Genomic DNA, 27394 nt, shown 5'->3' on the forward strand with positions numbered 1-27394 from the left:
AGTGCAAATATCATGTAAAATGAAAGTTAGAAAGAGCTAGGATAAGATAAAGTGTTTAAAAGCAATTCAAAGGTTCCCAAAGACAAACCACTTCAAAATTAATTCAATCTATAATATTTTATTAAGGCTTATAGTCCCAACAAAGTGTGTGAGTTTATAAGCCTCGATGTGGTGGCAAGGCAGGGAGGCTGAATCTGAAAACCATACAGGGAAAACCAGAATTAATGTGCAATTTTATTTTTTACAGCTGGGAATGTATTGCTGAAATTTTTAACCTTGCATCTGATAGCCTATAGATTGAATTTTGTATCAAAGATCTTCAAATCAGCAAAGCACTAAGCTCAGGTTCTTGCAGACTGGTATCATACCACCACCCGGTAAATCTCAAAAAAATTGTCAACTGGAAAATAAGTTGAAATGGTTCTGGTGACCTCTTCCAGTCCTTAGTTTATTTGACCATTTTTCACTATAAAAATCTAATTAACATGTAAACTTTATCTTCTTTCTATAAGAACACAGAACTTGGTTAAATTCAAAGATTTTATATAGACAGAGAGTTTTCTAAGGAGAACCTGCTTTGGGAGCTGGCATTCTTCTTTGTTTACCAGTACGGGAGCACATTCTTCTAGCAACATTTTGTACTACTCATATTTAAAACCCTAAATAGCAAGGACCAGATTCTTGTCTTACCTCAACTTTACACTCAAATTAATTATCTTTGTTTCTCTAGAGTTATTCCTCACCCATATCAGTTGAAGTGAGAAGAAAAATAAAACTGTTTGTGCTTAGAAGTGTTGTTGTAGTTACATAAACCTTTCTTTGACAATGTCTCACCCCATAAAATTAACAAAAATAAGATGCAATTTTACTGTCCTTTCTTTGCCAAGATACAAAGTCAGAGTAGGATAGGAAAGAATCTTTTGTTCCATATTATAAAGCAACCAGGAGAATAACTGGGTTTTGTAAACCTCTTAAAGCTAGATCGAACCAGAAAGGGCGTAGAAGCTACAGCATGCTCTCACCCTTAGTAGGGCTGGCATCTTCTAAAGGAAGATGTGGTAAAGGAAAATACAGGCAACCAACCAAGGCTGCAAAAAACCAGCATGAAACAGAAGAGCACGGCTGACTTTTACAAAAAGCATGGGCATGGTCTGTCAGTATTTGGTGAAGGGGAACTTCTAGACCTCATTTTTATAAGGGAATGTTTACAGTAGGGATAAATATGAGCCTGTAGCAAGTAACAGTGAATGAAACCTAGAGTTAGTTAAATCTTCCTTTAATTAATATGAGGACTGTTGTGGGACAATTCAAACGGTGCCAGAATACACTGACCAAGCATGTGAGAAGTAGAATGGAAACTTTCTGAGAAATCTTTTTCAGGGTTTCTAACAAGAAACAAGTGGAAAAAAAAGAAAACAAACAACCACTAAAACAACTGCTAGCAAGACTATGAGTCCAATGGCCAGCCTGTGGCAATGACATGCTCCCTTTTTCCAGCCTTCAGGTTGAAAATCAAAGACAACTTTAAAGACTTTTTGGATGCTACACTGCAATTGAGAACCAATACGTTCACACGGACTCAATGAAACATATACAATTTTTTATATACCATCAATCATTGTTTTCAAACACTGTACTGTAAAACTGAAAAACAGTCATGTCGGTTGATTTATTCATAAAATGCAAAGTATCACCAATCTGAACTGAAATGTATATGCATCATCACATTTCAAATATTGTCAAGACTCTAAATTCTTATACACTGGCTAGTTACCAGCAGCCATTTTCCAGGACTGATATTAGGGTCAATAGCATCTTCATTGATGTCCTGGATGAGGGAATGGAATGCAATCTCAATAAGTTTGCAGGTGATACTAAACTGGGGGAGCAGCTGACATGCTGGAGGGTAAGGCTACTATTTGGGTGGGCAGATTCCCAACAGACTTGAGAAATGAGTTTGCATGAACCTCATGAAAAGTCAAAGGGAAAGTCTTGCATATAGAATAGAATAATGCAGTTACAACAGTACTGGGCATCTGTTAGCCAGAGAGCAGCTTTGCAGACAAGGCCTTGGGGGTCCTGGTAGACAAGCAGACCATGACCCAAGCAGCATGCCATTGCCACTGAGGGAGCCACCAGACTTTTGGGTGATTTCAGCAAAAGCATAGCAACCTGGTCAAGCAACATGATTTCTTCCCCTCCATTTAGTACTTGTGAAACCACATCTAGAGTATTACAGTCAGTTTGGGGCTGCTTAGTTAAAGAAAGACATTGCATTACTACAGAAAGTCCAGTGAAGGGCCATCAAGAGGATTACAGTCCATGATGTCTAAGTAAAGGCTGAGAAAAAGGAAGAATCTTACTGCTTGCTGTCTTCAACTACTTATTGGAAAGATATAGAAGAGGTACAACCAGTTGCTTCTCAGAAATGCATGGTCGCAGGATGCAAAGCAACAAAATGAGGACACAGGAAATGTCATACAAGTACAATGAAAATATTTCTCACCACAAGGATGGTCAAAGTGATCAAACACTGGAACAGCTTGCCTAAACAGTTTGTGCAGTCTCCACCCCTGGAAATACTCAAAACTTGGTCAGACCCAGGTCTTACTAACAAACTCAACCTACCTGACCTAACAACACATACTTCAAGCAGACAGGTAGACTAAATGACTTCCAGAGGTCCCTTCTAAGCTAAATTGTTCTATGATCCTGTGCTTTAAATATCATTTTGAAGAGCAGGTTCCCCAAAGCTTACTCAAAAAAACAAAACCAAAACCAAACACAACCCCACCCCAAATAAGCAAATAAAAAACCTCAAGCCAAACAAAACAATAACAAAACCAAAAACTTAGAAAATCCAAACAAGGAACCAGCTGCTTGATAAAGGAGTTCCCAAATCTGCAGATAGCAAAGATATGATGAGTATTTAATTTGAGAAGCAGTTATTTTAGAAATAAAATGTAGAAAGATAGTTTGAAGCCTGAAGTGTACTTTTTTTTTCATTCCTGCAGTTAGCTTGTCACTGTGAAATGTCAAGGGAACAGTTGCTTTTCTAACAACAAAAGCTTCACAGCTTTCTGAGTCATTGTCTCTTCAGCTGTGTCTGAAATTATACATGGAGCCAATAACCTAAATGGAAGTTTTATTACTGATTCCAAGTGGAACCAGATTGGCATATTAGATGGCTGCTTAAATATCAAAAGCAGGCACACAACTTTACAAATTCTCACAGAGAAACAATATTAAATTAATTTTAAAATGTTGTTTTAATAATTAGCTTCTAGACTGAAGAGAGTCAAAAGCATCTGACCAGTGTATTTACCTGGTTTTGATCACTATTTTTTGTTGCCTTATTATTTATTTTTTGACATATTTTTAATGCCTCTATAAAAGTTATGATTTGAAATAAATACACTTTCCTTCAGTTTTGAGGAGTAGAAAAACAGCTTAAAAATGGAATGTCTAACTTTTATAGAGAGGTAAGAAAGCTCTTAAGAATTTATACAAGGTATATATCTGCTGAGTCTGCATAAATCCTTCCCACCACGTCCAACATCCAGTGCTGTCTGGACTTTATGGGAGGGGAGATCTGATTGTTTTCCTCTAAATGTTAACATACTTAAGTGGATCTTTAATTGACTTGATTCTCTCTTTGCCAGCATATCATGGAATAAAAAGAAAAAGGTAAGAGATATGGCTCAAAAAAAAAAATCTGTTTGTTTCCCTTTTTCTTCAAAGTGATACTTCTGGGTTTGTGTTAAAGCTTTTTCATCACCAAACTAAGGTGCATAATTATATGGTACAGGCATATATACATGTATCAACACCTGTTCATAAAAACAAACAAACAAAACCCCTCACACAAAACAAACTAACAAATCTCACAATAACCTCCTAAATGTGTTACTTATTATTTCTGGTTTGTAGTTCTCTCAGCAAAATTAAAGAATATCTAGCAATTTCTGTAGTATTTGTTTCAACAGCACTGCTTTGGAACGCTGTAGGTTGGCTACAAGCAGGTCAGAGTCTCTGTCCTGTCTCCATTTGGTCAGACCACATCAGAGCATGAGGGGAGTGAGACCTGCCCTGAAAGATTTCCCTGCAATAAGAAGGTCCCTCTTCAGCACAATTGCACACTGACTGTACCACCCTGCTGTGAAAAGCTCTACCAAATTCACATAAATTGCATTTGGGATATTAACAAACACGAAATGCCATAAACCATAAAAATTCAGAGCAGCCTTGGGAATGTTCCAAGTACAACCAGAAACACAGGGGTTTGGTTTGTTTTTTTTTTAATTTCTTCCATAGAACCACCTTTAGATCATTTTCCTTACTCTTTTTGTCAAATCCCAGCATCAACAGAAATATTCTTATTTTAAATTTTCTCTGTGGGTGTAATGATGTGACAAAAGTAGTAAGGAGGAGGCTCTATAAGAATTGTTCCTATGACATTTTTTAAGCTTATATCAAAACTATTAAGTACAATATTAGAGTTACATTAAAATAAAACAGTTTTTGCCAGAGCTGGTGAGGATACCCTAAGTTTTACCTTCATATTGAGAAATAAATTACTGGATTTCAGATAAGAGACTTTTTCTGTTGTGTATTACTTATGGGTTAACTTTGTCTTGCCCTTCAGCTATCCAAATTATTTTCCTTAATTATTCCATGCCTTACTGATTTAATTACATTATTATAAGTTGTTTTTCACCCCAGAAAGTTACAGAGAACAATTATACTTAACAGGATGTTAAGTTCTTCTACTTTTTTGGTTTTGTTATCTTTTGGAGAGAAATAATTTCTAAATGTACCATTTACCTTAGCCCCAGAAAGTGGGGTGAAAACCATGTATTTGTATCTACAGTAATTTTGTTGGTACTTGTGCATTTTGTAATTCTAAAGCATTCTCTAGGACATTCTCATTGTATTACCTGCTGTGTTGTCTTAGAAAAAAAATAACACTACATTTCTGGCAAGGACTAACAAGGTCAGGAAATGTGCAAACTCGCAGAATTTTACCAACAACATTTACTTCTCTTTCTAATATTTAGGAGACTTTTATTAAAAAAAAATCATTAAAAAAATAAAATTCCTCTGAAAGTAACACCCTTTAGCCATTAGATGCCCAGCAACTTTTATACTGGTAGGGTATTTGACAACTACATTCTCCAAAATCACTTTCAACTCTGAAACTGTGCTCAGCCTCATCAAAGAACAAGCTCTATATACACCAGAATCTCATTTTGTCATCAGCCATCACTGACAAGAGTTGGTACAATTGAAATCTTGCATGAAATTATTTATTTCTTAATGCCTAACTTAGGAGTTAACACAGTGTGTTTTTTAGAATCACAGAATCATTTCAGTTGGAAGAGACCCTCAGGATCATCAAGTCCAACCATAACCTAACACTGGCACTAACCCTTGTCCCCGAGAACCTCATCTAAACACCTTTTAAACTCCTTCACGGATGGTGATTCCGCTGCTTGTTGTAATTTTGTTGGTTTTGTTCATTTGTTTAAGTACGTTGCTAACCTAGTTTAGGCAAACCAACTAGATATGATATTTGATGTTGGATAAAAGTCATATTAATGTGGAGTTTATCAGTGTTGCTATAATCCAACATTTACATCCCTGCACAGGACGAGTGCCTTTTCTCTAATAGATTAGTCAGACGAAAAACAATAAAAGCTGCTCACTTAAAAAAAAAATAAATAAAACCATGAAAAAAAAAAATCAATGCATACTTATACAACAGAATATCCTTCTTCAGTTTTATTTTTCAACATTTCACTCATACCATCAGAAAATACAATTGAGAGAAACCTCACAGCAAGAGCAAAGTACTTTAAACTTGTCTTACAAATTTGCTTCAAAATCCTTTTGGTTGTCCTTCATATCATACTAGGGTCTACCATCACACGCATATACAGGAGCTCACTGACTGATTTTGCCATCATATATAATACAACAAAAAGCTCTAAGGGAAAACACAATTATATATGCTGCTATCTTGTATTTGTCCTCAGAAAATCTCTCTGTTCTTTGCTTGAATGGTCACAAGACATAAATATTAAATCTAAAATCTTCAGGATAAAAACTCATACTGACAAAATCATTTCTGACATGTACACTACACCTATTACTTGCTAAAGGAAAAAAAAAAAAAAAAGCAAAAAAAAAGCCCAAAAAACCCACCAAAGGCAAAAAAGATGAAAGAATACATTTGTCTAGAACTCTTGAGAAAATTTCACATTGCCTTAAGGCAAATGCTATTCACCAGGTATTTTCCTAGCCACCATTTTTTTAGCAAGTACCATCTCCTTGAATTTAAAAACTAAGCAATATAAATTACACTGTAGAGAAAAGTGAGGAGGGCTGGAGGATAGATTAATCTTGCTATTCCAAGTACTGGTTTTGTATAGTAGATGGAAGCAATTTATCCAATGTGGGAGTGTAGTTTTTATCAAACTAGTGAGCCCAAAGTCACATTACCCGATCGCTATATTCATTGCGCTAACCAATGCAAAGGACCTGTGTATTAACTTACAAATCCTAAAATCAAAATGAAAAAAATGAACTTGCCAACCACTATTTTGTTGCTGCTTAAAAGGTCTGTGCAACCTGTACAACACTCACCTACTTGCACAGGGAACTCAAAGACTTGATTCCTCTGAGTGTTCAGGAGAAGCAAGAAAAGGAACAGGCAGCCATGACCCCATTTTTATGTTCAACAGCCTGCTTTACCTTCTGTGCCAGGATGCAGCAGAAAACAAACTACACAGGCAAAGGTCACATTTCAAACCCTCCCACATGTCCTACTCTTCACCAGTCCTCAAGTTCCCTGCTGTCACTACTTGACTTCTGTTGATTTTGCCATTATTGCACAGCAAGTGTGGACAGCCATGACACAGTAAAAAACATACTTGCCCTTCTACAATATTTCTTTTAATCTCTATACCCAACATATATTTCCCTCCCTCTTGAACTGCCTTTCCTCACTCCAGGTTGGGGGTTAAAAAAAAAAAAACCAAACACAAAACACAACGCTTTTTTGTATATCATATTATAAAAGCAAAATAAGTAAAGGTTAGACATCAGTATGAGTACTTGGTTAATGAAGTCTGAAAAAGTTCCCCAAAAATTCAGAAAAATTGTTATAAATTTTTAATATTCTTGGGACATTTGGGAAGGAAGTAAGCAAATTTGCAGATAAAACCAGAAGGAGTAGAGCTGTCATTCTCCAACTATTGTTTTGGAAGAGGTGTCAGCTACTAATATACTGAAGTTATATTTTAATGAGTAAATTATTTGCTTGTACAGACAAAAATTGTATGTCAAGCGCAACATTCTAACCAGGTCCACCCACTTGTAAATACTGATTACTGGGTATTCAGTGGCAAGAATCCAAATTAAAATAAAGCATTTGATGTTTTCCCATCCAGAAAAATCTTCAGCTCATTTCAGTTGACAGGAGCCTGAAGGTTATAGAGCCATAATGGGCGACAGAACAAATTAACACCCACTGACACTAAGCTAACTTGATTTGATATTAAAATGCTTAATATTACTTCTTAAAAGAGACCTTAATATTATGAATGTATTTGACTAAGGGTGTTTAACTTTTATTAAATACCTTTAGTATTTGAGGTTAAGTCTGACACCGCAATCCACTGGACCTGGAACCATCAGAAGACAAGACTTGCTATTTCCTTAGCGCAGCTAAGACACGTTTCAGCTTTCAAGAATTAATACCTGTAGCAACTGAATCTCTTCTAGGAGCTTCTTCTGACTGCAACCTACTGAACATTCAGACAGCTAATGCCAGTAGCTACTGGTTGTTTACACTGAAAGGTGCGAGTGCAGAAAAGTGAAAGGAAAGAAAAGAAAGGACCAATAAAGATAAAAGGGTTGAGTCTGTTACTTTTCCACTTTCCTTATTCTAAAGGGAGATTATATGGGAAGAAGGCACATTCAAATTGTATTTGCAAAACAGTTGAAAGACCACCCTGCTGATGCAACACATAATTATCAAAGAATTATCAAATTAATCCATGAAGTTATTCTACATCATTAGAGAGGTTCTCACCAAGCTTTTCTTACTCTCTGTTCAACACCTGCCGCAGCAAGTTTGTGTCTGAGGAAAGTGTTCAGGTAGCATCTCTAGTTCATACAATTACTCTGGTTGCAAAAATAAGTTTCAGTAAAGATTTGTAGCAAACATCACTGCAAAACTTCAGTACATAGATTTTTTAGAGAATGCAATGGCAGTGAGCCTGTGTTTACTCTCCCTGCTTCAGCCCTAAAAATGCCAAATACAATACAATACAAATTTCTTGTGTCTGATTAGCTACCACACCAGTAGCACTGGTAACAGCTTTGCTACAATAGATCAAAAAACCAAGCTGGCCCCAGTAACCTACGAATACATAAAAATATCAATACCAGAGCTGTGCTCTTCAGTTCATGCTTGGGTATGCTTAACAGCTGCTTAGACAATACAAAAATGAAATATTCACATGTACTGCCCCTCTCGTGATGCAAATAAAATGTCTCCTTTAAAGTCTACTCTGCCAGGAGAACTGACAGGAAGCACAGAGCTTCCAATATTTCTATTGCTATGTGGACATTAATATTGACAAACCACAGATTAGGCTCAGAAACCTGCAGTAACATGCTCTCCTTTATGGTGCCCTAATCAATACAGGAACAGAAGGTCAATGCCCCATCATTTACAAACAACACCTACATATGGGACTGAGGAAGAGTTTGAAGGATTTCAGTACAACGTTATGGCACAAATCACCTTTGGTTCACTAGTGGAATTTCAGAGTATATTGATGGAAATGGTGCCCAGGTGGAATGGTGAACCTGAATGGGACAACACAGAACAGAACACTCTAAACAGGACAGCTCAGCAGACTACAGTAATCCTTGAAGTTTAAAGACAACAAAAGGCTGGGTCAATTGTGATTTTATCTGATTCAGATTATTGTGTGAAGGGAAACACAATGTTGCATGTTTGACCGTATTAGGAGAAGATAAAGGATGGGCAACAGAGCTATTTTTGAATAAGGATTGGTGCAGAAGAGATTTATAAGCACAGGAATTGCCACGGGAATCAGTTATGAATTAGGCACCTGAAGGCTCAAAGAAATAACAAGTACGAAGCTGAACAGAAGAAAAAGGTAGATTCAGCAACTAAAGTGGCAGATGACTTGGGACATACGAAGCAGACAGTAATAGCTCTTACGAGAGCACAGCAGAAACAAAAACAACAAGAAAGCAAATGAAGAAAGAAGAATTGTTAAACGAGCTTCAGAAAAAATAAGAAAAATACTCTTAGCATCAAGGAAATAGCAATGTTGAAAGGTACAGAAACAGGTGTTAGGAAATGGATCAAAAAATGCCAGAGATGTGCCTAGGAAGGGCAAGAGCAAAGTCTAGTTATATCTCTTTGCTGCAGCACCAGGTTGGCAGACTGTGGATGTTGCATATAGATTGTATAAATTATATACCTTAGCTCCTCAAAACAGGCTGTAGTAATGAAATTCCTTGGAAGTAGTGACTGATTCCTGCTCAAGGTGGTTTGAAGCCTTTTCTATAAAACAACATATAGCAGCAGGGAGAGGGAAAAAAAAAAAACCAGCAGTATCAAGAAGCCTTTGCCTCTGTGGGGCTCCTGAAGTCTTGTTGACCCAGATAAAGGTCATCATTCCATGGAGGAAGTGATTACAACTATGCTCAAAAGATCAGGGATTAAGCAAAAGCTACACAGTCTGTATCTCCCTCAATCACCAAGACAAGGAGAGCACATGAATAGAACTATTAAAGGAGAATTGAGAACAGTAGTAAGTAGTAATGGAAAGGATTAAGATGATAAATTACCCTTCATCCTGGCAGCTTTGAGACACAGGCATAGGCTAGGAACTGGAATCCAGCCCTACCAGGTTTCATTTGGAACAAAAATGCAGTTGATTAGATTCTTAACTTCATTAGAAACTCTGAGAGGCAGATGTTTTAATGTGGATAACTGAGATACAGGAGGAAAAGGAGCAAGGGGTCAGGCATTGCAGACAAGCAGGTGTGCTCTTTCAGATGCATATGGAAAATAGGTGAATCAATTATGTTTTTGAGATTGACACCCAAGCAGTATAATTTAAACTTTTCAAATAGTTGGTTTAGATTTTTAAACTGAAGCAAGAAGGAAAACAAGTCACCTGATCTACAAGACAAAACCATAAGGTATACCTATCTGATTTTGTCTTTTACAGCGGGCAGTCTTTTGCTCCCACCAAACATTTACACAGAACAAGAGACAGAAAAAATGTACGCTTTGAAAATTAAAACCATATAATTATCAACTACACTGATATTCAGGGTATTTTGAAAACCTAGATGTGCCCTGCAATCTTCTGCTGCTGTTGATTGCGAGATGACACTATTGAGAACTGACCGACCTTCTGCTGAAATCAATTACCAACTTCAGTTTCACCTAATCAGAAGAGAACCACAGCCTGAACTACTGCTGATGCATGAGTAGCCACTGGAAAAATAGAAAATTATAAGGGCAGAACATGAAACTTTATTCTTGCTAAGCCAAGTGGTTTGCTGATAAAGACAATGCAGAAAACACATATCTGAGTATCTGTGAAATTTGTCTTTTCTTCATGAGTTTAGCTTTACTTTATTTACTTGCCTGAACAAATTTAGTATTTTGTGAGTAGAACTGTGTGTGTCAGAAGTACAAACTACTACCATAAAACTGGCAAGAATGAAGAGCTTTTTATTTTTCTTCACTATATAAAAGACAATGCTTTGTCCATAAGTTATTCAGAAAAAATAGATAAATGCATATTCATTTGTGTTTGTTATCTAAATTAACTCTGATGAACAAGACAATTTCTTTATGAACTGCCATGAAATGGTTGTACCTCAATATAAGGCATCATCTCAGCAGTGTTGAACATTTTTATATTTTTGTATATGAAAGTTCCTTGTCTCATCATATATTTACTTCAGCAAACAACTGCAAGCCAATTGCAGCGTGAGAGAACACACTTTTTTTTTCTATGTATGGAATAAGCATATTTTCAGAGAAATCTATGGGAAGAAACATTATGATTGGTAATCTGTAGAATTTAAATGGGTTTTTGGTACATATTAAGGGTATCACCAGGCTACACACACTGTCTGTGCAGTGAGGAGCATCAAGCTCATTATCCTTCTAACGAACAGAGCTGAATCCTCCTCTAGACACAGGTCCCTGTGTCTGCAAGCTGCAGCAAATGAAAACCCAGAAACCATTATAGAAATCAAAAGTGCTTTCTGCTGCATTGCAAGACTTTAAACTACATTCTGTTGAAGCAATGAACTGAATGAGCAACAAATCCATTTCTTCAGGAAAGCAGTGCAAAAAGCATTCAGACTACTGCTGTCCAAATAGCAAAGATACTTAATGCATACCTAATGAAGTAGAAAAGATAGAAAAAGTTGATGCCTAATTGCTGCAAGGAAAAGAAATAGCCCACCCAATTGTTTGTTAAATTTAATATGTCAAGACTTTCACAAATCCCTTCCAAAATTTGTCAAAGCAGGTAAGTAGAAAGACAAAAAGAGTCAGTTTACACAAAGAGCAATTACTTTTCTAGGAGTTTTTGTCTTTCATAATTTCTAAAGAATTGCAATAATACATGTAGCTGCTCTTTGGAGCAAAAAAAATGTTGTGTGTTGCTTCATATGTGGAAAAAAAAAGGTATCAACATAAATGTGTTGTTCAGGTTCTGATATGCTTATTTATATAATACGTCACTCTTAGACAGTCTCCACTTATTATATTTAAATCCACATGAGAATTTAAATACTATTCAATATAAATAAGGATGGCAGAATCTGACACTTTGTTAATTCAAGCATTTGCCTTTCATAATGAAATATAGCTGTGCTTGAAAATATAACTGTAAAAGGTGTTATGCAGAGCTTTTCTAGATTGTTGTGTGCATGCAGACAACTCAGTAAATACTGAACTCAGCATGCCAGAAGGATTTTGCTAACATAGAAAATTTCATACAAATTGGCACAACCATTATAGCTTTTTAAATTTAACTTCAGGCTTACTTATATACCCTCATAGAAACACATAGTCTTGAAATACCTGAACAGATTGCTTTATGAAGAAGCAAATGACCAGTAAGACTTGCCATGTTTATGGCTAATTTCAATTAGACTTTGTAACATCTAAGAATTGCCAAAGTGCTGTAAGGATTGATACCATACTCTGCTAACTTCAACTCTTTCATCTGGGTATATAGAGATTTTGAATAACAGAGGATCTTGCCAAGATGTTCTAACAGCACTTTATATTAAAGATTCCTAGACACTGGGCACATACTGGATTAAATCATTGGTTACTAAAATGAACCATGTTATATTACTTAGCTTTTTCATTATCTCATTTCATCATTTCTGGACTGAATTTGCCCTTCACTTTTGTTCATGTGAAATCCAAAAGCTATTATACTACAATAAACAATATGTTTGTGTGATAGTGGGCCCACTGGCAGCCTGGTTTTAACACAGAGAAAAAAAACCCTTTATCTGTAAACTGTAGAAATAATATGACATTTTGATTCATAAATAAAATACATAATTTTAAAATGTAGCATACTATATTAAAATAGCACCTTCAGTTCCTGACATAAGACAAATCACTTGCTTAACATGAATTACTATGCGCTGAGAAAGCTTAATTTCTGTTCATGCAGTTATAAAAGAACTGATTTAAACAATTCAGTAATAAAAACGGAAAACACTTTTCATGTCATTGATAGTTATTCTGCTTTATGTTTTGAAAGGAAATCAAATTATGACTATTAGGATTATTTCTATTCCTTTCCTCTATTTGTTTTGCCTCAAAATTTGACAATGGCATTGAAGTAAAATTAAACATCTGTTTGTAAAATAAACTGGAGTGCTCCAGACAGCTGCTGCTGAATGGCAAATGTTCTACAGCTGTTGAGCTTCTAAATTAACAATGATTTTCATTTACAAACAAACAACAAGAAAATTATGGGGGCTTTTTTTATTTTTTATCCCATCCCACTACTTAAAATTTACAAAAATCCAGACTCTACTAAAGACTTAGACAGAAAGAAATCAGAGTTAATGTAATAATTCTTTCAGGTTTTATCCTTCTCCAGCACTAATTTTGTCATTAAAAAAATACTATTGAATAAAAATATTTTCTTGATTTTTCATCTTTTCAGATCTGTAAGTACACAGATACATCGAAGTAGTAGAGTTTTTCAAATAGTTATTTAAAATGTTTACATATTAATTACATCAGAATTAGATGGCAGGATTTCTTAGACAGCAATATTTATACATTTAAATCAAATCAATTTGCTTTTTTGTAAGTTTAGGACCCAGCTGGAACTCACTGAAGAGTTTCAAGTTCAGTGCTGTTATGCATACATCAATATTTTCATTAATAACTTGAATGATGGAATAGAGAACAAGTTACTGACTGCAGACAGTACCAACGGTGCAGTTGCTTAAAATGTTAAACAGTTCATAAATTTGCAGAAATCAGTCATTAGATAACACTAAACACAAAGTCCTAGTTTGAGATAAGTGTAATTATTTGCACAAAGACAAATGGAAAAGACAGTGAGAGAAGTATTTGATAGCAGGATGACAGAAGTCTAGTGGATCAGTAGATGAACACAAGTAAATGTTGTTCTCTTATGGAAAACAGCAAACACTACTAGTGGAAGCACATTCTCTAAGACCATTTGGAGCCATGTAAGGCATTTGTAGGATCATAATGCCCAGTTTGGGGTAGCACAATTCAAAGATATGGATCATTTGTAGAAAGTTCAGGCAAGACTAACGAGAACAATCAGATCTTTAGAAGGGGAAAAAGATTGAAGGAGCAAGGGCTGAGTAGCCTAGAGAAAAGGAGAATGAAGACAGGGGTTGGAAAGATGGTTACAGCAACTGAGAATAATGGGCATCAGAGGAATCTTTTTAGCAAAACAGTAGCAATAAGTAAGTATTGGCCCCACTTCCTTATGGGGATGGCCAAAGCTCCACCTTCAAGAAGAACCGAGGTGGACAAGGGCAAGTCAATCATAGTTCATCCTACTGTCATATTGTTCTCAGACAGTAAAAGAATTGGGAATTTCAAAGTCACTTGCTATGGCTTTCCTACATCTTTAAGTTTAGGATCAGAAAGTAGAATTACTAGAAAGCACTGCACCTGACTCGCTACTTCATATGATATTTCCAAATGCACAGTTTAAACACATAGAAAGTATCTTTAAAACAGCATTGAGAATCTAGGAGGACCAATAAAGTTGGCATGTATAATTCTTAAGAAACAAAATCAAAATTTTTAAATATCCCATATATCTTTGCCGAGTATCAAATGAGAATATAATTGACTTCTTATCAGTTTTGTATTTGAGTTTGCGTCAACCGTTAACCTTAGCGATTAATCTTAATTGCACTATTGCCCTGGAAAGTCTGAATAAAACATGATGATCAAAGAGAGAACTAATATCAGTGTCTTATCATAAAGTATGTTGCAGTTTCCTAATGCCTGCATTCCTACACCACCGCACAGGAAAGGACATATTTTTTACAAAGTGCAAAATAGTAACCATGTGGGCCAATGAGAGCAATTGCACGTGACTTCCATTTACCAGAAAATGTGCCATAACCTTGATTTTTTTATTATGAAATTATTGTAGACATTTTAAAGGTACAGTGTGAAATATTATCTTTCATAATAAACCCAAAACTATATTCTGCTTACCACTAGAAGAAAGACCGTCATCTTCTCCTTACTCCTTCCCTCCCTATCCCTTTTTCTTTTGTTTTGCACTCTTCAAGGAATTAATCTCTCTTTTGGTAGCAAAAGCATTAAGCTGCTTTGTAACACTATGCCTTTGCAAACAAAATTACATATGAATGAATCTAGCTAGATTTTATAGAATTACTATATTAATTTTGCTGTAAAAAAAATTAGAACACAACATTATTAGAAAATCCATTTACAAGACTTTCCAAATTCATGTGCTCTCATTGTAAAGTTCTGAACATTAAATCTGTGAGAAAGATATTTCTGTTTTAAAGGTACATGTGTCTAAGTGCAGATCCATGGAGCTGCTACCGTATATATTAAAATGCAAATACGCGTTTTTACAATCTAATATTAGAGCTGCTATAAATGTAGAAGCTGTATAGAAATGAAGAAGGTTGCTCTTCCTTCTTAATACAAGCAAACTCTTTGAGTGCTTTGCCCAGAAAATAAAATATAGGGTTGTAAGTTAGTCACACTAGGAAAAACAAAAAAAAAGCTGCGTAGCTGGATGATGAGAACATTTAAATTATTTTTAAGAATTAGAATAGTTCAATACTACTAACATATAATCTTCTTTATCTTGCAGTGGCCTCTAGTTGCCTTTGAGAAAACAGAGATATTGAAAAATTATTTGAGCTGCATATGATAACCTAGTGTGAAAGATAGAAATGAACCCAAATCATTTAAAGCTGAGCACAATTCTGTTACTCCTTAAAGTGAAGAATGGGGAAAAGTGAAAGCAGGTCCAAAGAATCACTTATGGAAAATTAGTAAATTTTCTATATATCAAAGGTTGTATTTTGTTCTAAGGATGGTTAGAGTGTATAGAAATATCTTAGATTGCTATCTTAGCTGTGTAGAAATACACAAAGCTACACACTAAGACATATTAAGCTGTACTGCTATTATCTCTATTCAAAAATAAAGTTCAGAAGCTTTCTTTTGGTTAACTGAAAGATACAGATTTATGGTTTTTAAACTACTAGTACAGAAATCTTGATAATTTCTCTGCATGCAGAAGATTCATCATTTCTACTGGTAAAATCAATATAGCTATTTATAACATGAGAACTGTTATCTTCTATCATTCCATAAACAACATATAACTGTTACTGAGAGCTCCTGCAAAGCAAGGAAGGCAGATTGATCTCTGTTTTTCCTTGGTCGCTATATTTAGAAATAATGGAAAGCTTTAGAATCATCCTCAATTGCCCCAGAATTAGTATTATATATAAACAGTCATGTAAAATTGTTGACATGTGAGTGTCTGGACAATCACACAGGGAGACTGAAAGGATAAATGGAAAAGGCTCAATAAAGGTTAATATCCAATTCAAACAAGTGGGGGTTTGTTATTTGTTTTTACACTTGAATATTTAGAGGCATAATTTTATAGCAAACTCCTCACAGCTCTTTAACTATTTACTAGTAGATCATCAGCTTCAAACTGATCAGTGATTTTTCAATAAGTACAAATCCACTTATCTCTTATTTCAGAAAATAAAACCCACAAGTATTCAGCAATCCTAAATGAACATGTAAAATCATCATATTTCACATTTTCTAACAAACAGGATGCATTTAAAGAATACATCCCATATAATGTATTTGAAGAAACACCCAATTAAGCATATTAGAAAAAGACTTGAGCTATGTACTACTCAGGTAAGTATCCCAACAAATCAAGGAAAATTGAACATATAGGGGTAAGTACAGCCTAGCAAAGAAAAGAAAATGTTTTACTGGTACAAGCAGCAGAGAGTAGCAAAGAATCTACTTGTACTGTGTAATCACCCAAGTCTAGGACTGTAAATAACTTAAAACCTTGCCCCACTTCTCCTTCTGCCACCTTGTAGATACTGACAAAGAATTTGGAAAAAGTCTGAAAAGTAACACAGAAATTTGCCAGCTGTAACAATGCATCATCTTTTTTTTCTTTTCTTTTTTTTTAAGTTCAACTCTGTGATCACCTATCAAATGTTCCTTTTATATGACTGCAGCAATAATTTTGGAAGCACTGTTGCTTTCACCCACTTAAAGGAGTCTGCCTGACACAGATTCACTCTGCAGTTCATTGACAACTGGAACTTCTCTGGTGGAAGTAAATTTATGCAGCTTGTTTTTGTGATAGGGAATCATAATATCAACATTTTTAGCAAGGGAGATTAATTCTGAAATGCATTTCATTCTGACCATTTCAATGTGGCATTTCTGATAAATGCTTTTCTTAACACAGTGTTATTGAGTTGGTCATATAATAATTTACACACCACAGAGCTGCTCTTGCATTTTGTGGGTTTCATTATCCAGATGCCTTGTGCTCTGTTTCTGGCCCAAGAATTCTCTGGTTGGAACTCATCATGAGTTTTGAGTGTAGAGAAGATATTTGGCTGCATATCAAGACATTTTCACTAAGTATATGTAGTTATGAACTCATGGGGTTTTGTGACATTTGTTTCCTTTCCATTTGGTTCTTCTTTTAGTCTTTCCAACATCACATTTCAGTGTAGTGTTTACTCAGAGTGAGATGCCAAGTGACCTGAATTAATATTACACTTGAAGTTACAAGAAATCAAAAAGTACATGTTCAAAAAGCTCTAGTCGGAGTTCATTTGCCCTCGGAGCTTTGAAGATTCAAAAGCAAGAGGACAATCAGAATCTACACAGAGGCTGGAAACAGTGGACTAGTATTGAATTTGTCCTCATAGGTACAATACCTATGTTTGCTACTGTAGCACAACTACCTAAAAGATTTTAACATATTTGGTATATCAAGTATGCATTAATATAGTTTTTATTTGTAAAACTGCAATTCTTTAAAATTCCTCTAACATCTTTGTGACGTTTTAACCCCAGCTAGCAATCAAAACCACAATAGCTGCTTGCTCACTCCACCCTACACACCCCCAAATAGGGGGGAGAACCAAAAGAGAAGGGAGAAACTCATGGACTGAGATTAAAAGAGTTTAATAAAATAACAAAATGGTACTAATATACTACTACTATTAGTATATATAAAATGGAATATAAAATAAAAGATAGTCAATGAAATTCCTCATGAACTCTGTTCATGCTGAGCTGTCAGTCCCAAGAAGATAGAAAGTGTCCTGGTCCCAAACACCTGATCCCAGGGACAGAGAGGAAGAGGGAAAAAGCCAAAAATGCAGAAAGGCCCAGAGGCCTCTGCAAATGGCAGGATGTCAAAAGGGCAAACTAAAAGAAACTCCTGAATGAAAACAACCCAAATGGAGAAGAACCAGAATGAGTCTCCCCAGTCAGAAAACCCAGCTCTCATTGAAAAGAAAGCGTGACGCTGATGAGATGGAATATTCTTATTGATCAGTCTGGACGTCCATCAAGGTCTGTCCCCTCCATATCCTCCTTCCCAGCTGCCTCACACTTGAAGGCAGCGAGCCCAGAGAGATCTCGGCTCCTGGACAACAATTAAGATAAAAGCAAGTTCTTACATTACCTTTGTTTCAGCTCAAAACCACTGGAAATTTACTAGGAGAAAAACATTAATTCCATCCCAGGGTGTTATATTCTTGTTCTCAAACTAAATCCAAATAATAACTGTGCTAACTAGGAAAGAGAAGAATTTCTAACTGCACAAATAAAGCTAACTCACTTCCACTAAAACCAGCACATTCCTTTTACGACATACAAACAAAACCCAATGTAATTAAAATAATGAATATAATTATATGCAGAAAAATAATTAGTTTCTCACTTTTCCTCAAAAATTATAAAAAAATTCCCTAGAGATGACTCAGAAAACATTTCCAGAAACAAACAACAGAGACATTATGACAAATAAAAACTATTATAGATACTGGATATTAATTTGTTGGTTGTTTAAGCATGATATGTATAGCAGAAGTAAATAACTTGTCAGCAAGAAAGTTTGTTACATTTACCATACAAGTCACATCTGTTGCCTGAAAACTCAATTATTGCATGAGCCAATCAGAGAACTGTGGTTTCTTTTCTAGATGGTAAATTGAATATAACTTATCTGCATGTGGCCATCGTTTACTACATTAACAATTAATCTCAGACTCAGTGAAAAATCACCAAATGCTAAAGGAGGAAAAGATAATTACCATCTAGCAATTCTTGACTCTTCATGAGATCTACACCAGCTGACAGATTTAATCAATTTGGATATTAACAAGATTTTCCCTACCATGAAATTTTAATATATGAGAAGCTAAGACAATGTACAAAATTTTCTTCACTCTTTTTTGATATTACAGAATTCTGAAAGTACTTGCAGAAGACTTTTTTGTTCTATATTTTCCATCAATTATACAGACCTCTACCTACCTGTTCAGTACCATGCTGAACTGAGACATTTTATCTTGAGGAATACAACTAACCACTATCACTCCTAAGAAACTTTTAATAAACATTTATTCCCTTTTTTTGGTCAATGGTGTAAATCACTGATTTAAATCCATATTTAAGACTTTTCTTGTTAAACTAGATAAATGTCCCATTAGTTTTGTGGGGTTTTGTTTTGGTTTTGTTTTTTTTTTTTTACAGCATTAGGCAGTCTAAGAATATTAGCCAAAATCAGGGTTTAAACACCTAAACCAAATCAGGGTTTAAACACCTAAAAATTTCTATGTGATAATATAAATACTGCCAGGCTCTGCCACTGCTCAATTGTCTATAAGATAATTAGGTTTTATATAACTTCCACATTGCATAAAAATTATAAATATCTCTCATCAAAGTTTTAACAGTATGTTTTCAAAGATGCTAGAAAGCAAATGCATTCCAAAAAGCCCAGAAATCTAGTAAATAAGCATTGGAACACAAACTTCTATCAAAAGAGAAAGGAAATTATCTGGTCCTCCCATATTGCCACATGGCACCCTAATGTCTGACCAATCACAAGGGAAAGTAAATAGGGATAGAAGGACTAAATTCTGCATTGTGAATACAAAAATAAGTAGACTACACACAGTGTGACAGCTTAGAATGGTTCAAATAGACATCTTTAACCACAGAAGCAAGACAGACATTGATGTAAGCACTTTCCCGCTCATGCTGGTATTTGGGTAGCTTCAGAAACTGGCACAAGTGCTCACACAGCCAAATGAATCCTTATTGTTAAGTAAGATCTGAATACATTCTGTTGATTTACCTTTTCAGAATAACTTTGTTCCACACAGCAAAATTTTCTATTCAAGTACCTAGTGGTGTGATGGGGCTGACTACACAATCTGAGAGCCAATGACACCTTCCATTTCCATTACATCATCTTAAAAATGAAGGTGCTTAGAATTGTCTTGCAGTGTATGGGGCCATCCCCAAAGTGATGGGCTGTTTTTCCTTCTCATCCATCTGCAGAAATCATTTTAGGAGCTGGTAAGCTGGAATCCGTACCTCTGTATATTTGGATTTAGCTGGACAGTGTTCCTAGCATGCATTACAGACTGGTAGAAAAAGGGCTTAAAGCTCGAGGGTCTCCCAAGCGATGTGTAATGTTTAAGCAAATCTTCTGTCTCGTGTCTTCAATGAGACTCAAGCACGGGCTTAAATGCTTGGGCAAACAAAGCCTCAGCTTTTGTTGGCATCCTAATGTACTTCCTGTACGTTGGTAGCTTCAAAAAAGAGTCTGTAAGGATTCAAACCTTTAGGCTATTTCACTGTCATCACTTACGGGGAATGAAGAGAATGGATTTCTTGACTAAGCAACTACAGTGCAACATCGTATGTTAATCCATCTTCCTCTTTTTTTTTCCTTTCACCCAATTCTAAATTTTCACACAAAAAGAGATGTTTTAGAAAGCAAAGTAGTGATAAGTCAAATTGAGATGTATGTTAATTCTCCTAAACTTCGTATTTTGCAGCCACCCAGGAAGCTAGCATTACACACATACGTGCTCATGCCAAAAGATTTAGCATCCTTTACTGAAGCTGGGAACTACAGATTACCATTTGTCTGTGCCACTTTATGCTTGTCACAACCAAACTGATCACATGCAAGATGCCTAGAAAGCAATAAGAAGACTACTAGCCAAATGAGGGTAATCAAGTGTTTCTATCAAAGATAGCAGACTTCAATAATTAAAAAAAGGGTTCCCAAACATCCGTACTAGTCCAACAAAAACTTCCTGGAAGTCTCTATATTTAATTATACTATTATAAATCTAAAACATCCCAGTATTTGGCACTAAAACTATATTAAGTTTTTATGCATCAGCTAAGTTTACTTTGTGACTATATTTGACTTTTCTATATATTGAAGTCAGTAGACCAGGACATAATGAAAAGAAGTATACCCTTATGTTTCAGAACAGGCTCAAAACCACTGCCATTCTGTTTTGGAAATTCTAAAAGAAAATGATCAGATAGTCTCCAAAGACTGAAACAGATATGTATTGATAAAAAATAATAAATAAACTATTTGCATTCCTTCATACATAGAAAAAAAAGAAAAATACCAACGGCTTTAGTTTCCTCTGAAGTTCAACATTTCAGAAATTTTCCATGATGAGTTTGCACTTATAATAACTGCTTTTAGACTTTATTTTTTTATTATACTATTAAAGCTCTCACAAATGACACAATAATTTTGAAAATTGCACCCAACATTTCTATGCTATTTTATGGGAGCTTGGCCATAAAGATTTATAAAGAATGCTGACCATAAACTCTAATTCAAATGTGGTCAAAGCTTTACATACAAAAGAAAAAATGCAAATGTTGTTAATGCCAAAACCACATCAGTGATTGCTGTGTATGGTGTGACAGAGGACTGCACTGCAGCACAAACAAATGCCACATTTTGATGTTAATTTCTGGCATCAGCAACTGGTAATGATGGCGACTGTTTCATTCTTTCTTTGAAATGTCCTCAGGAATGGAGCAGTTACTTACCCTCTGAGGTCAATAAAGCAACCATTGGGAGCAAGCCTGGATCTTTCACAATTTTTACTGGAAAGTACCTAACAACATCCTCTCACTTCCAGCAGCAAATAAACACTTCAATAATGCAAGTATTTCACAGTGTAAAAATCTGAGTGTCAAACATGCAACATGACTCAACCAGCAGAGGGAAGAGAGAAGAAACATTTTTAAGGTTCCTGCAGCTGGTGGAGCTTTACTACATTCCTTTGCAGATAAGACCCAGGCAGAACCCCTGAACCAACTTCAGCCACAGATGTTTAAGTTTCAGTGAGAAAAGTATAGGTCTTGGCTCATTTTTTTTTTTTTTTTTTTTTTTAATAATGGCAATTTTACTCAGGACAGTAATGGAAAAAAAAATCCAACAACTTGCATTTTTGTGTATCGTTATTGGATTAAAGTTTAAATCTTGTTTCTTTAAAAGGATGTATAAAACATCGTTGCCTTATTATTACACTACTGAAGTAGCAAGTGTCTACAGCAATATTTGTTATACAACTAAAAAGGAGGCAGTCCTGAGGGAAAAGCAAATAGCTTTACTGATAAACAGCTCAGCAACACTGAAAGAACCTTCTTGATTGCTTACTGAAAAGTTTCATATATAAACCTTAACACACAATCTGTCTGGGCATCCAGCAAGCAGCGGGCTTCACAGTTTTCCTGCAGTCCGATGTACACTTTTCTGTCCCGAGCTTATGAAAATACTGTAATTGTATTCTTGAACTGCTTCAGTACAGGTTAAAACAGAGGATCTTAAAATTATTTCACTGGTATTGAGAGGCAGCAGGTAGAAGCACATGCCAGAGCTTTGAGTCTGTTCCACGGCCAGAGTCAGGGTTGGGGCAAGATCACCCCCAAGATGTGGAAGAAGAGGGTGTTCAAGCTCTTGTGCCAACCAGCACAATGAGAAGGAAGTGAAGCACAGGGTAAGGGCCGGGCAGCTGGGGACCAGTTTTGCTGGTGGCAGTTTTGCAGCCTGTCCAGAAACCAGTTGCAATTTTAACGACACTTTTTCCTGAACTGGTATGGACTACCTTCAGCCTAGCCTTTGTTGCTAGCATCTCCTTTAAAAGCCTAAAGGTGTTTTGTGTCTCTAAAGGTATCCCCAATACTGATAAGACTCTTTGAAATTCTTTGACCTGCTGCAGGACACATCTTAGCGATTGAAAATGCTTATCCGAGACACAGATTCAAAGCAAGTAAAGAAATTTCAACTGTCCATGCACATTTGACCAATCTGTCCTATTAAATATGACAAGTAAAATCTTAGGAGACAGGGCATTTCTCTGGCAGTTTGTTCTGATATTTTTCATAGTAACAAGTGACTTCAGGTTTCTACAGATGAATGAGTGGCCCTAAAGTAAAGTGCACCTATGTAATCTTACCTTTGTCTATTGCTTAAAAGCATGAACACACATGCTTTAGAAACAGACTGTAGAAATAATAGAAACATAGAATCATTTTGGTCAGAAAAGGCCTTTAAGTTCATTAAGTCCAACCACTGAACTAGCGCTACCAAATCCACCTCTAAACCATGTCCCTAAGAACCTCATGTATGCATCTTTTAAGCATCTCCAGGGATGGTGACTCAATAGGAGAACATAACTAAAAGATCACCAGCTCCAGAATGAATGCATTCACCTCTAAAAAAATAGATCAGAAAATTCCCATTATTAATCTCAACTAAGATCATGGTTTTTATCCAAATCTCAACCAGATGGATGCAATTGTGATCTCAAAAAGTTAGAATTAGGGTTACCAGTTCCATCATTCACGAAAGCTTGGAGTAACTTTTGAACACTTCGGCTTTAAGTTACTAACATTTAACAGTGTGAGCAGACCTATCCTTGGTGAAGCATGGCAGAGGAGAAAAAAGCATCAGAAAACTTCCATGGCTCTTCATCAAATAAATATTAGACTTATTATTAAATGAATTTTACTTTAATGGTTAGTTTAATATGCTTTAACACACTTACTTCAGAATTACACAGCCTGTACCAGTAGGAGGAGCCGTCCAAAACACTTGAATGCGTGTCCGTCTTCTGGGTGTGCTCTCAGTGACAGCAACAGGACAATTACTCATGAACTGTGTTTCTTCTTCATCTATGATCTAAGGAAATATAAAAAGAAGAATGTGAAAAGATAAAGACAATGTCTCTTGAATATGTTTTGTCAGTTTATGTTTTCCTTCAGCGAGATTATTTATAAATCCTCTCTGTTTAGCTCAGCACTACTTTGGTAAAATAATTTATAACATGCAGATCACTCACCGAAATGAAAACAAAAAGCCTACAAAACAAAGACAGAAAAACAATTCAGTTCTAGGTGAACAGAAGTTAGTCCGTTCTGAGAGTGGCTGCAAATAACTGTTTTTGCAGAACCCAATTACTGCAGCTTCCTGTAAATGTTAACGAACTGAAAATAATAAAACATGCAAAATTTCCTTCCTTTTTTTTAATATTATGGTAACTGGTTGGAACAGATGGAACATACTAGAGAAGAAGGGGTTTCAGTTTGTTTATTTTTTGTTTGCTTTTTAAACCAGCCTTTGTTTAAGCAGTATTATTCTTCAGGCATCAAAAGAATCTCTAGGCCAAAAGAGGTAATACGTGAGTCATAATAATCTATCATCCGGAGACCATTATTTAGTCCAATCGGAAGACATTTTTACTTTTTTTATTGATTGATGTTTAACAGAAAGGTTTAAGGGATATAAGTCAACACAAAACCAGAGAGACTGATTTGGAACTGATGTTGTTCTAAGGATTTTAGTCAAAGGTGTCTGCGACAAAATAGCTTTCTTGCTATGTATGTACTTCATAGATTATACCTTAAGTCTTTTGTTCATCAGATGTTAAATACAATTCACCAGAAGCTGCTACGTTTTATTTTGAAAAAGGCAATGCTGTGGTATTGCAAAATTTCTCTTCAAAATTAGTCAGTGATCCGTTTCCATTCAATGAAGACAAAATTCACACTACATTGGGTCAAGATTCAAGCAAGGAATTACAAACCTTACCATTTTGAGAAAGAAGCTGTATTTGCCAATTGATAACACAATGCTGAATGAGCTTTTTCAGAGTTCTGGTTCTAAACAAGACACACAGTTTTACCAGATTGTAATTAAAAAAAAAAAAAAAAAAAAATCTTCTACCAGTAAATATACCTTTAAACAAGTATTTTGACAAAAAATACTATTTTATATTCTGAAAAAGTGACAAATCTATAGATTAACCAGATCATCTTTAGTGACCAGGCACCCACATTGTCTCATCCAATGATACTGTCAGCATTCCCAAACATTTGTACCTCAGCCAACAAACATTTCTGGTTTTCCATGATAGAATGAAGGGCACTGGCCCAGAGGACTGCTGAGAAACTCTATTTAGCTGGTCAATAGGGTAATGGTTAATGAGTTTTAAATCTAAAGTCATTAATATTCTTCAACTTTTTTAACGCTTCATAGAATCCGTGTAACCAAACACAATGTATACAGCTACTGCTTTGCTAGATTTTAATTAACATGAAGCATTGGGAAGCATGGGATCTAGTGAAGGCTTAAGCAGGCACTGCACCATTTCTACTTCTACTCAATACAATTTAATGAACTTAAATCCATCATCAAGAAATCCCTAATCTACAATTCTGCCTTGGCCATCAACTGAATTTATTCTGTCTGCCTTATTCCCACAACAGTAAAATAAAGAAATAAACCTGTTTACTCATCTCTCAGAAAGGTGGTCTCAGTTATTCATGACCATATCGATTGACCCTATCCATATCTCACAATAATCCATTCTCAGTCAAAACACAATTTTGATGGAAGGTTTGAGTGAAGAATGGGTGACTTTACACTATCTCATACAAAAAAGAATACTATTTTATGTTATACAAAAGCAGGATAATTCCCATTAAAAGGGCTTCTAGGAGGTCATCTGAAAGTTCTTAAAAAAGGCCAGCTTTTCTAGAAAACCAGAAATATTGAAAATTACTGTACAATTTAAACTAGCTTCATATTGTCTTGTCAGGTGCAATCTGCTGCTGTTGTATCATAACACACATCTTTGGTTAAAAGCTTCAAAAATATGTTCAGATCAAGAAAGATTAAGTAATCATAGGTAAGTATAAATAAAACTGACCAGAAAAAAAGAAAAAAAAAGCTATTCAACAGTGATCAATGGACCTTCCACATATGTTGGTATTTCCAAATCTAGTTTGGCTCACCTGACACACACTTCATCAATGAATGTTTCTTGAGAAGCCCAATGGAAATGAACCTGTGTTCTCAAGGTCTGGAGTTGCTATTTTCTGTTAACAAGAACTTCGCTGCTTTCATATGTCCAAATATAATTCCTCCAGCAGTCATCATTGTGGACCCATCTGTGATGCATTTGCATGCTAAGTAAATCACAGGGAACTGAATCCTATAACTAATACTTAAGGAAGGAGTTATGAGCAACTGTGCAAAGTTATTGCTACTGTAAAGCCAGAACCTTGTTGTTTGAAGTCTAGATAACCATTAGGCTGGAGCACATCCATGCCCTTTTCCAGTAGCAACAAATGAACACAGAAATGCAGACATATTTTGTACTTCTATAGCCTACCAAATTCCTGCAGCCTAGCAAGTTATGAATTTTCTCAAGGAATACAGATGCCTATAATAAAAGAATTTCAAAGTTCTGGCTGCATTTTAAAACACAGTCCTGGAAGAATAGGAAGCGGTTGAAGCTCAAGGCTACATCACAATTTCCTGCATCACTAACCAGCAAAGCAAGAAGACTTAGGTAATCAGCATCTACTGGGAAAACTTGACTGTAAAAGTATAACATCCTTCAAAAGGGGTTCCTTTGAAGAAAAATAAGACAGAAACTTTCTTAATAAGACTCCTAATGTTGACTGAATACAGTACAGAACTCCTGAACAAGTTGAAAAAGCTCAAATGACAGTTGATCTGAGAGGATTAAAGAGAAAGTTATTCTAAGATATTTTATAAAACTCAGAAGAATTAACTGGATTCTAGGACTACAGACAAATATAAACCCATCTCAAATATATTTGTTGAAAAAATGAGGGGTTTATATTTTATTTTATAAAAATTCTTAAGGGCGATATAGAAAATATTCACTACTTATACAACAGGAATCCAAATGACATGATCTTTTAGGGCGGTGGATGATATTATTGCACTCACACATAATATAGGAGAAAGCAATAGCACACTGGCCAGCTTTAGTGGTGGGCAGGGAAAAAGTAATCTCTAAAAAGAATACAATCCTGACCTTTCTTCTGCAATCAAGTCAGACCACATAGGCATGAAGGAAGCAATTGTCTGGAAAAAGGCATGCAGATTTAAACATAGCATTTGCAAAGTTATAGCTTTTAAACCCCATGTTATCTGTAATGGGAAGCCTTACATTTCCAGGAATGGGACAGCAAATTAGCTATGAGTAGGACAAAAAACTTAAAAACTAAAATAAACTCTTGGTGGAAGAATCTGAGGTCTCAGAGGGGGGATTTCTATATGACACCCACCCCCCCACACACACACACACCCTCCCCGATTATGATTGTAGTGTTATTGGACCAATTTATTCCTTATGGGGA

General features: G+C 35.6%; 1 protein-coding gene across 1 annotated transcript in view; it reads right to left on the reverse strand.

The window, feature by feature from the left end:
* The window catches only part of SPON1 (spondin 1), a gene marked incomplete at both ends in the record, with an annotated part of 189209 nt that overhangs the window by 127405 nt on the left and 34410 nt on the right, over positions 1 to 27394 (reverse strand). Inside the window, one exon of the mRNA XM_080345465.1 lies at positions 23767 to 23900. Within this exon, the coding sequence (XP_080201591.1) occupies positions 23767 to 23900 (134 nt within the window). The remainder of the gene's footprint in view (positions 1 to 23766; positions 23901 to 27394) is intronic.

This window comes from Nesoenas mayeri (genome assembly GCF_963082525.1).
Source record: "Nesoenas mayeri genome assembly, chromosome: 5".
NCBI lineage: Eukaryota > Metazoa > Chordata > Aves > Columbiformes > Columbidae > Nesoenas > Nesoenas mayeri.